At 46.2% G+C, this 10352-nt stretch overlaps 1 protein-coding gene across 3 annotated transcripts; it reads left to right on the top strand.

Annotated features, from left to right (window-relative positions):
* Positions 1-10290, top strand: LOC122157417 (actin-related protein 10). Of its 3 annotated transcripts, none has more exons than XM_042813047.1 (14): positions 1-86; positions 446-615; positions 1208-1280; positions 1722-1804; positions 2429-2537; positions 4045-4152; positions 4498-4565; positions 4729-4808; positions 5149-5184; positions 6201-6280; positions 6369-6442; positions 6642-6723; positions 8779-8980; positions 10073-10290. In XM_042813047.1, exons 2-14 carry the CDS (start codon positions 581-583, stop codon positions 10165-10167), a joined length of 1125 nt encoding a protein of 374 aa, XP_042668981.1. In that variant the 5' UTR covers positions 1-86; positions 446-580; the 3' UTR covers positions 10168-10290. The 3 variants fall into 3 exon arrangements, with proteins under 3 accessions (XP_042668981.1, XP_042668980.1, XP_042668983.1); XM_042813049.1 differs by having other exon boundaries at positions 28-86; positions 490-615; XM_042813046.1 differs by lacking the exon at positions 446-615 and having other exon boundaries at positions 7-86.
* The last annotated feature ends 62 nt before the right edge of the window (positions 10291-10352 follow it).

Raw genomic sequence — 10352 nt, 5'->3', positions numbered from 1 at the left:
GGAGCCGCGATGCCGCTGTACGAGGGCCTGGGAAGCGGCGGGGAGAAGACCGCCGTGGTGCTCGACCTGGGCGAGGCCTTCACCAAGTGAGCGCTTGGCTTCGGCTCCCTGCGGCGCCGGGCCTCGCGCGCTTCCCTGTCCGCGATGCTGGCGTGCTTCGGCGGTTTTGTTCGGAGGCCGTCAGTGCGACTCCCTGCACCGAGCGGCGCCCCTCAGCTCCGTGGGGCTGCCCGGGGCCGATCCAGCCTCGCCTCGGGCCCCCCGTGCCGCTGCCTGTGCTCGGGGGCGGCTGTCCTTGTGGAAGTTCTCCTGAACGTGTGGCGAATTTCTCAGACGCGATCAGGGTGGCAGGGAGATGCAGCTGCTTGCGTGCACTGGGACTGGAGAATTCCTTCAGGGACCAAAATTAAGCACTGGAATTCTGATCTCTGTCTATTTTTGGAAGTTTCTTTTGAAGTTGTCTCAGGGGCGATGCTTATTGTTGGTCAGCAGTGAAATGGAGCGCAGGACCTTCCGGAACTTCTGAGTTGTTTACAGAGAGAGTGGTGAGGTGCTGGAACGGCTGCCCAGAGAGGCTGTGATGCCCCGTCCATCCCTGGAGGTGTTGAAGGCCAGGTTGGATGGGGCCCTGGGCAGCCTGGGCTGCTGTGAAATGTGGAGGTTGGTGGCCCTGTGTGTGGCGGGGGGTTGGAGCTTCATGATCCTTGAGGTCCCTTCCAACCTGGGCCGTTCTGTGATGACAGTCATCGAGGCTGTCTCTTGTTTCTTGTAAATGCATCTCACAGAAAGTGAGGATGTGAGCAGGGTGTGAATGAATGGTGCGTGTGAGTGCTGAGAGCTTCAGTGGGAATGGGTCTGATGTGGAAACGGGGGAAGTTATTTGTGTGGGAATTTAGTAGGCGGTAAGGAAGGCAGGTGGTGGGTGATCATCACTCAAAGATTGTACTTGACAGAAATACGGAGACAGTCGAAGTTGAGCTTTGCAACTGAGTCTTAACAGAAATGAAGCCTGTTCTGCTTAATGCATCTGAGAGGGAGTCAAGAAGAGAGAGAAAATGTTTCTCGTTCAGTCCAAGTAGATAGAAAAGTCGTATGCAGGATACCTCTTAGTAGCTGCAGAGTATTCCTGATTGGTTGCTCTTTGATTCATGGGTGTGTATGCTGTGCAGTGACTACAAATGACGGGATTTCCAATGTTTTCTTCTAGGTGTGGTTTTGCAGGTGAAACAGGACCAAGATGCATTATTCCTAGTGAAATAAAGAAACCTGATGTCTCTAAGGTAAACCATTTCATCTTTACAGTATTTGGTATATTGTGAGGGCACTGTCAGGTAGACCTGCTCACGACTGGCTGTTCTTCCTTGTGTTACAACGGCTGTTATTAAATACTGAAAGTGGGTACCTGTAACTGTGATGCTGATGTGTATTACTTGGTACATATCAGCCATGCTTCTTATTTTGGGGGTATTTAAAGAGAAATTTCTTTGCCTATTTAAGCTTTTTTTCTTAAGAAGAGAATAGCAGTGTTGAAAAACTAATGTTAGATTAGTGGTATGAAAAGTTATGAAGGAGAATCTGCAGTTTAGTCATAGGGTGAGTTATTGTGCTGCATCCTGTATGTAACAGCAGAACAGGCTCTTTGTATTGTATCTTTGAATGATATATTTCTAGATACTCATTGTCCAATATTCATGCTGACTGTGGGTTATTTCTTTCTACAGCCTGTCAAAGTTGTTCAGTATAACATCAACACAGAGGAGCTGTATTCATATCTGAAGGAATTTATTCATATGTTGTATTTCAGGTAAGAGCTACTTGGATGTACCAAGTGGTCACAGTTTGGGAGGTGGGGTCTCAAAGTATTGGTTGTTTTCTGTTGCTGTATTTTTAGTACAGTTAAAAAGAATAAAGTTGGAGTTGACAATTTCCTCTTTATTTCCAATCTTTCAATTACGCAGTAAAAAATCATTGTTTGCAGTGTTCTGTACTGAAGATCCTCACAAGTGGGGACTTCTTTGTGTCCTTTATCATCGTCTTGTAATTGAAATCAGGGCGCTTGTGTCCTTTCTGCTCCATGTGTGGCACTGCATGGCACTGGACAAGCCAATAATGACCGCTCTGCATCCCCTCTTGCATTTCTTCATGTTGGTTTAGCAATGCATGACATTCAGAACCCCACGCTCCCGGCAGAGAGCTCCTTAGCTTGTCTTCTGCAGCTCAGTTTCCTTCTTCCAGTGAGGAACGTTGGGTTTGAGTGTTTAAACTTGAGCAAAAGACCTTGAGGTAGCTCTTACAAACGCTGTCTAACTGCAGAACATTAGGATTTGTAGGTGGAACAGGACATCAAATGAGGGTAGGTGTTGTCGTACATGCATAAACTCGGTGGTTCTGTTTCCATGTCTTGATGTCTTTCATTTTTAATTTTCAGACATCTTCTGGTGAATCCCAGAGACCGTCGTGTAGTGATCATAGAATCTGTGCTCTGCCCTTCCCACTTCAGAGAGACTCTTGCCAGAGTCCTTTTCAAGCATTTTGAGGTGCATATTTGATGTAACTACGTATGTGCTGAGCGTAGCACTTAATGGTAGGAACCGTAGTGATGGTATGGGCAAAGGAGTGAAAATAATGGCAGAAGAGTCGCAGAATGGTTTGGGTTGGAAGGGATCTTCAAGATGATTCAGTTCCAACCTCCTGCTATAGACAGGGACACCTCCCTCTGGAGCAGGTTGCTCATAGCCCCATCCAGCCTGGCCTTGAATGCAAGGGAGGGGACATTGATAACCTCCCTGAGCAACCTGTTTGAGTATCTCACCATCACAGGAAAGAATTTCTTCTTGATATCTCATCTAAATCTACCCCTCTTCCTGATCAAGACTGTTTCCCCTCATCCTGAAATGTGAGATGCAGAAAGATAAAAAATGTGGAGGTGGTTCGTTTGGGAAGGTGGGAGATCAGACTGAAGCACCTTTTTTCACCACAAAACAGTTCTCTTTAAGAATCTGAAAGGCTTCTCTGGGTTGTATGGAAGTACAAACCACATCATGCTGTTCCTGACAGATCCGATAGTCCCCATTGAGAAGTGCCTGAATTTATACTTACATGCTTCTTGTTCTCTATCAGCAAATGTCATGATTTTTATCAGAGTCAATATCTTCATCTCGCACATGATCTCACCTCTGGCTGTTCTTCAGGAAATAAGAACTTACCTGAAATTCGTTATTTCTTCTGCTTAATCACTTTTTGATTGCTTTAAGAAAAGTCCAAGTCTAACTCTTGGTTTGTTCTACAGCCAAATGCTTTCGAAGGCGATGCTGTAATTATTTGATTTGTGTAGAACTAAGATTGGAGTTGTTCTGTAAAGCAGGGAAACTACTTTGTCTGCAGTGCTGCTCAGCTATGCCTTCACAACCCAATTTAACAACTAATCTGAACATTCTAATTTTTTTCTTACTACAGATAAAATTTCACATGATTTGGAATCGCTGCAAGATTTGTGTGGATTTCCTTTGCTCCCTGACCACTGATCCCTTTATAGGGAAAAAAATAATGTCTTTGATAAAAATTTCTTTGATAAAGCACTCCCATATAGAATTGGATGTCAGAAGTGACTCATGACTTGGACACTCGTGTTTTGGGGAGACTTTGTATTATGTTAAGAAACTGGTTAGTACTGAAGTGAGGTTATTTCTCTGGCTGATATTTTTGTCTTGTGCAGCAAATGAGTGACGTTTTAATACAGGGTCAGTGTTCCATAATGAATGCTTTCAGTATGAGTCCACTCTCTCATTAATTGCATCTGAAGTGCCTTGAAAGTACCACAAACAAGATCAACTTTAAAATTGTAGATTTCAGAAAAGTAAAAACATAAATTACAGTATCCTGTTCCTTCATTATTACCAGATTTCCATAAAAACTAAATTAAAAATGAACACTTCTAGAGGCAGTTGTTCAGATCTTGAATCCTGAGAATGCATTGGGTGTTTGTTGTTGTTGTTGTTTTTTTTTTTTTCCTCTTCTGTCCATTACCTTCTTGTTTTCTCCCAGGTGCCTTCTGTTTTGTTTGCTCCAAGCCATCTCATGTCTCTTCTGACACTTGGGATCAACTCTGCCATGGTGCTCGACTGTGGATATAAAGAAAGCTTGGTGCTGCCTGTATCCTTTCCTAATGCAGAATGAAAGCTTTCAGCAGGAAGGCTGTGATGAAAAGCTGGTGTACAGACATGGAGTGTGACTGGATCAGCTGATCCAGCCTTTGTTTCTAAGATGTCAGAACCTGGGAATCTCCTCACAGCTGCCATGTGGAGTCTGTGTCCCCTAAAGCTTGGGAAAAGCGTTACGGGGCTCCAAGGTTGATTTGTAGCTCCATGGTTTGTACAGTAGTGGTTAGTTTTGGAGAAGGACAGCAAGTGCAGGCAAATGTGGATGAGAAACAGCGTTCAGTTCCAGTAGGCTGGAAGCTCCTGTGAGGAAAAAGAGAATTTCCTGATCTTGGTACAGATTTATGAAGGAATTCCAATTCTGAGCTGCTGGGGTTCTCTGCCTTTGGGAGGAAAAGCCATCCACAGGTAAGTTTGCAGCTACGCGTCCTGGCTTATGGCAATCCAATCTCCTTGAGTGTAGATTTAAAAGACTGTAGCTGAAGTGAGTGAATGGTGTATGATGAGCATAAGATGGGGAGCAGTCGCGTGTCGCTGCTGTCTTGACCTGACTTCATTTGCCCTGTTTCAGGGAGCTGGAATACCGGCTGTTGGAGCAGTGCACAGTTGACACAGGATTAGCCAAAGGCCAAAGCCTTCCGTCTGTCATGGGTAAGGGCTGGGTGCTGCACTGTGCTGGGAACAGTGATGTCTTCATCACAGCTCACGCGGTCTTCTCTGGTGACTTCTGTCTCCCTGTTAAAGTATGTTACTGCTATACTCAGCCTCTTGTACCAAAGTTGGGAAGGCAGCTCAGATGAAATTTCTGTAGGAAGGTTTCACTGTCTTCTGAGAGAAGGCCAACTTCCTGTTCTTCATCTTAGAAATCTGTACAGGCCTCAGTCAAGGTGAAACCTTTAGTGTCCTAACTGGAATTCAGAATTACTTTGACTTTTTTTCAGTTCTCTTTTTGCTTTCCAAGCTTTTGTTCTCAGTGTTGTTGCTGTTGCAGGCTCTGTTCCAGAAGACATAGTTGAGGATATAAAAGGTAAAACTTTCTGCCATTAGTTTATTAAATTGTGTAGTAGAGGAGAGTGTGATGTCCAGTGTTGAGGACTGTTTTGCTGTTTATCACATTAGATTTTTTGCACTTTGTGCCTTCCAGAAGCTCTGTCAATGTTTTTCTCCTCTGAAGGCAAGCACCAAACATCATTGAATTCTCATTTAGGTGTAGTCTTTGTGCTGCTTAGAGAGAGTTCACAGTTAGGTAGACTAATGCAGTGGGGGCATTGTGCTGTCAGATCTAGCTTACCATCAGCAGGTTAGGTTAACTTGGTGGTCAGGCTGAACCAAAGGGTTACTTTACACCAGAAAAATGTAGGGTATATATTTGGGCAGAACTTAAATGATCCCCTATGTAATGTTTATTGTGTTTCTACATTATATAAGAGTATTTATAGAATTGTAGGTAATGGCCCATGTTACTGTGTATATGTGGTATATGTTTTCTGGACCAAGCTAGGAAGAATCCATTGGTCAAGTGCAAAATATCTTGAATGCTACTGGTGCTTTCTTAAATGGAAATTGCTTTCTAATTCCTGGACTGTCTTACTGGAAAACAGTTGTCTGATTGGTTTTGAGACAGTCTCTTGTGATCAGATGTGAAAAATTAGGCTTGAAATTAGGATTGCTTTTGTATTGATGTGGGATTGTTTAAAAGGATCAGTGTCTTGTGGGAAGCTGTGGTGCAAGAGCTGGTGTGGTGTGTTGGACCGCAGAGTTCAGCCCATGCCACCTCATGGTAACCAGAGGCACAGTGAACGATGTCTCTCTGCCTTTACATTGCATTTGGCTTTTTGGAGAAAGAAATGTTGCCTAGGTGCAGTGCCAGCTTCATTAACACTTGGGACATGGGTACAGCTCAGCTCAGCTGAGGTACAGAAGCTTGGTTGGGTGTTTTGCTTTTTGTACTGGCAGGACCTAGAATGTGTTCTGTGAATGAAACAAAACTGTCTGTCCTGTTGATTCAGTGAATTCTCTCATCTGTGCCTTTGTTTTCTGAAGTTCGCACTTGTTTTGTGAGTGATCTCCAACGTGGACTGAGAATCCAGGCAGCCAAGTTCAACATTGATGGCAGTGCTGAGGTGAGTGGAGAATGAAAGTCCCTCTGATCTTTCCTGAAGTGGCTGTGACCGTTCTGGCCCTGAAAGCAACACATCTTTCCATTTGTAGCGTCCTTCGCCGCCTCCAGATGTGGACTATCCTTTGGATGGTGAAAAGATTCTCCATGTAGTTGGCTCCATCCGGTGAGAAATACTGTAGTGCAGTGTCTGCCTTTGGGAGGCAATAGTGAGGCTTTGGCACCTCCTGGTGTTTGCAGTGTGTGACAGGAGCAGCCGTGCTGTTGTGCTGTCAGGAAGGAGTCTGTGGTTGTTTCTGGCCTTGCTGTTAGCTTGTAGTGTAGCACTGCTTCTCACTAACACTCCTCTCCTGTCTTTTCAACAGAGACTCAGTTGCAGAAATACTGTTTGAACAGGATAATGAAGAGACATCTGTTGCCACTTTGATCTTAGATTCACTCATTCAGGTATCTTCTTAATACAAACAAGACCTTGCACACCTCCAGCCTCAGAATCTGCTCCTAGAAATGGTTCTTGCAGTGCCGTCCCCCTGACTACAGGTTGCAGTCAGCACAACGTGACTCCTCAGGTTGTGCCCTGTCATGAATTCCTGTGGGGCAGTGAGTCATTGTGTCTCATTCCCTCTGTGGTTGTCTTTGTACTCTCTGGTACATTGCAGTTTTTTTGGGACAGTTATCAGTCAAGATAAGTCACGTCACTCCCATATACAAGAAGGGGAGCAGGGAGGACCCGGGGAACTACAGGCCGGTGAGTCTCACCTCCGTGCCTGGGAAGATCATGGAACGGATCCTCCTGGACAACATGCTCGATCACATAAAGAATGAGCATGTGATCCGAGACAGCCAGCACGGCTTCACCAAAGGAAGGTCATGCCTAACTAATCTTGTGGCCTTCTATGATGGAGTGACGGCATTGGTGGACGAAGGGAAGGCGACTGATGTCATTTACCTGGACCTGAGCAAGGCCTTTGACATGGTCCCCCACCACATCCTCATCTCCAAATTGGAGGGAAGTGGATTTGATGGGTGGACGACCCGATGGGTAAGAAACTGGTTGAAAGGCCGCAGACAGAGGGTGGTGGTCAATGGCTCTATGTCCAGGTGGAGGCCGGTAACAAGTGGTGTCCCCCAAGGGTCTGTCTTGGGACCGGTGCTCTTTAACATCTTTATTAATGACATCGATGAGGGAATTGAGTGCACCCTCAGCAAGTTTGCTGACGACACCAAGCTGAGTGGTGCGGTTGATACGGTGGAAGGAAGGGATGCCATTCAGAGGGACCTCGACAGGCTGGAGGGCTGGGCTCGGGTGAACCTAATGAGGTTCAACACGGCAAAGTGCAAGGTTTTGCATTTGGGCCGGAAGAACCCCAGGCACCCGTACAGGCTGGGAGGAGTGGTCCTTGAGAGCAGCTCGGCAGAGAAGGACCTGGGGGTCCTGATGGACGAGAGACTGAACATGAGCCAGCAGTGCGCTCTGGCAGCTCGAAAGGCAAATGGGATCCTGGGCTCCATCAGGAGAGGGGTGGTCAGCAGGGACAGGGAGGTGATTGTCCCTCTCTACTCGGCTCTTGTGAGGCCCCATCTGGAGTACTGTGTCCAGGTGTGGAGCCCTCAGTACAAGAAAGACATAGAGATTTTGGAAAGGGTCCAGAGGAGGGCGACTAAGATGATCAGGGGGCTGGAGCACCTCCCCTATGAGGACAGGCTGAGGGAGTTGGGCTTGTTCAGCCTGGAGAAGAGAAGGCTGCGGGGTGACCTCATTGCAGCCTATCAATACCTGAAGGGAACCTACACCCACGAGGGGAGTAAACTCTTCAAAAGGGCTGACAACAGCAGGACTAGGGGAAATGGATCGAAGTTGAAGGAGGGAAGATTTAGGTTGGATGTTAGGGGGAAGTTCTATACAAGGAGAGTGGTTAGGCCCTGGAACGGGCTGCCCAGGGAGGTTGTGGATGCCCCGTCCTTGGATGTGTTTAAGGCCAGGTTGGACGGGGTCCTGGGCAACCTGATCTGAATGTGTGTGTTTGGTGGCCCTGCTAGGCAGGGGGGTTGGAACTACATGATCCTTGAGGTCCCTTCCAACCCGGGTGATTCTGTGATTCTGTGTGAAGAAAAGAAGCAGTGCAGTGCTCTCTCCTCAGTGGAGTAACGTGAAAGGAGTTGGGATGTTATTTTTACAGGCACTGTTGTAGAGATATTTGGCATTTCTTCTCCTAGATCTGATGGGAATTCATGGCACTGATACCCCAGCCATCTTTTGTCTTGGCCAGACTCAGCTGAAGGGATTTACAGTGACTCACAGTGTGCTCCTGTCAGCCTCAACTGGGCAGCTCCTTCGCCTGGTCTTCTGGGTAGAAAATGATGTAGATGTTTTCTCTTTCTTGGCTGAAACAAGTAGTTGAGGTGCATAGAACTGCCTGCATTTCTGAGAGGCCTTTGAAAGCATCTGTGTACAACTGGCATTGAAGTGCTTTTTTTCTTTTCAATTCCCTTTCTTGTCAGTGTCCCATAGACACCAGGAAGCAGTTGGCAGAGAACTTGGTGGTTATGGGTGGCACTGCCATGCTGCCGGGGTTCCTGCACAGACTGATGGCTGAAATCAGGTACCTGGTAGAAAAACCAAAATACAGAGAAGTGCTTGCGACCAAAACCTTCAAAGTTCACACTCCACCTGCCAAAGCCAACTACGTGGCGTGGCTGGGAGGTAAGAATGGGAACAGGTTTTGGAGCACGGGTCCTAAGTGGGAAGACAGACCTTGCAAGTGGGGTTTGTAATGAATAAGTGGCAGTAAAGCTTAGCTGAACTGTTGGAAGCGAGCTGCACCTGATGTGTGTGGAGTTGTGAAGTCCTCCTGGAAGAAGCACTGCAGGCTGCAGCTGCCTTGTGGGGTGCAGTGCAGGATGGCACCGCAGGCTTTGGGAACTTGGAGCTGGTGGCTTGCAGTTTGAAACAGCGGGGTGGGAGCGAGTGCAGTTTGTGGCTCCTGCCGTGTGGTGGCAGCAGTAAAGGAATCGGGGAGCTTAGACTTGCTGGATGCACAGCAACCTGCTAGTTTGATAAAAGCTTAATTAGTGACAGGGAGCTGCTAGCTAGGGGCTGTCTGGAGGCTGTTACCACCTTGTGCTGTCCCAAAGTGCCTGGAACGAGTACTTCAATTCCACAATGGATTTTACATGCGCTACTGGCAAGGTGGGGAAAGAAATAGGGTCAGAAAGGGCTCTACATTGGTAGTGCCTCTCTGGGAGGATTTTCTTATTGAAAAGGTGCTCCTGCTTTTCTAAACTTCTGGTTGGTAACGTGGTTTGTCTGAGGAACTAACTTGAATTTTATTTTGATCTGCTTTTGAAATATGTTTATCAGTTTATTTACAAAACTCATGGTGTCTCATTTTGAATTAGCAATCAGAACAATTTATTTGCACTGAGTTCCCTGATATTTACTCTCACTGGTTGCTGGTCTAGCTGCTGTGGTTCAAATCTCCTCTCAGCTTGGGTGGCCTTCTTATGGCTGTTGTGTTCCCTGTCTGTGGGAGAGGGAATTTCCTGATAATGATAGTTTGTTTGAAGTGTAACCTGTAATCTTGTAGCAAAGGTTCTTTGTGAGAAAGAGGTCAGCTGGGCAGCTTTTGTTCTCAGCTGTGATGTGGTGATTTTCTTTTTTCTTTTTAGTTATTTTCATGGCGTATAAATGGGAGCAGTTAGGGTCAAACAGGGTTACTAACAGTGTAATATCTTCATCCTTTCACTCCTCTTTAATGCAGAACTATTTTTTTTTTTTTTTTTGTCAATAACGTAGGAGCCATTTTTGGAGCACTTCAGGACATTCTTGTGAGCCAGTCTGTGTCCAGAGAATATTACAGCCAGACGGGGCGCATACCTGACTGGTACTGAGTAATCCTCCACTGGAGATGATGTTTGATGTTGGAAAAGCACCCCCACCACTGATGAAGAGGGCTTTTTCTACTGAGAAATAAGCAGCAAAAGCTACGCGAGGGTTCTCCTCGTCTGTTTCAAGTACATGTATATAAATATCAGTAGGATTTTGATATGGAGTTATCTGTGTGTGATGCCATTAA

Source organism: Centrocercus urophasianus, unplaced genomic scaffold (genome assembly GCF_019232065.1).
Source record: "Centrocercus urophasianus isolate 14NV4802_14NV808 unplaced genomic scaffold, USGS_Curo_1.0 seq_1354, whole genome shotgun sequence".
Classification (NCBI taxonomy): Eukaryota; Metazoa; Chordata; class Aves; order Galliformes; family Phasianidae; genus Centrocercus; species Centrocercus urophasianus.
Note: the sequence above shows the minus strand (reverse complement) of the source record. Positions and strands in the feature narration are given on the sequence as shown.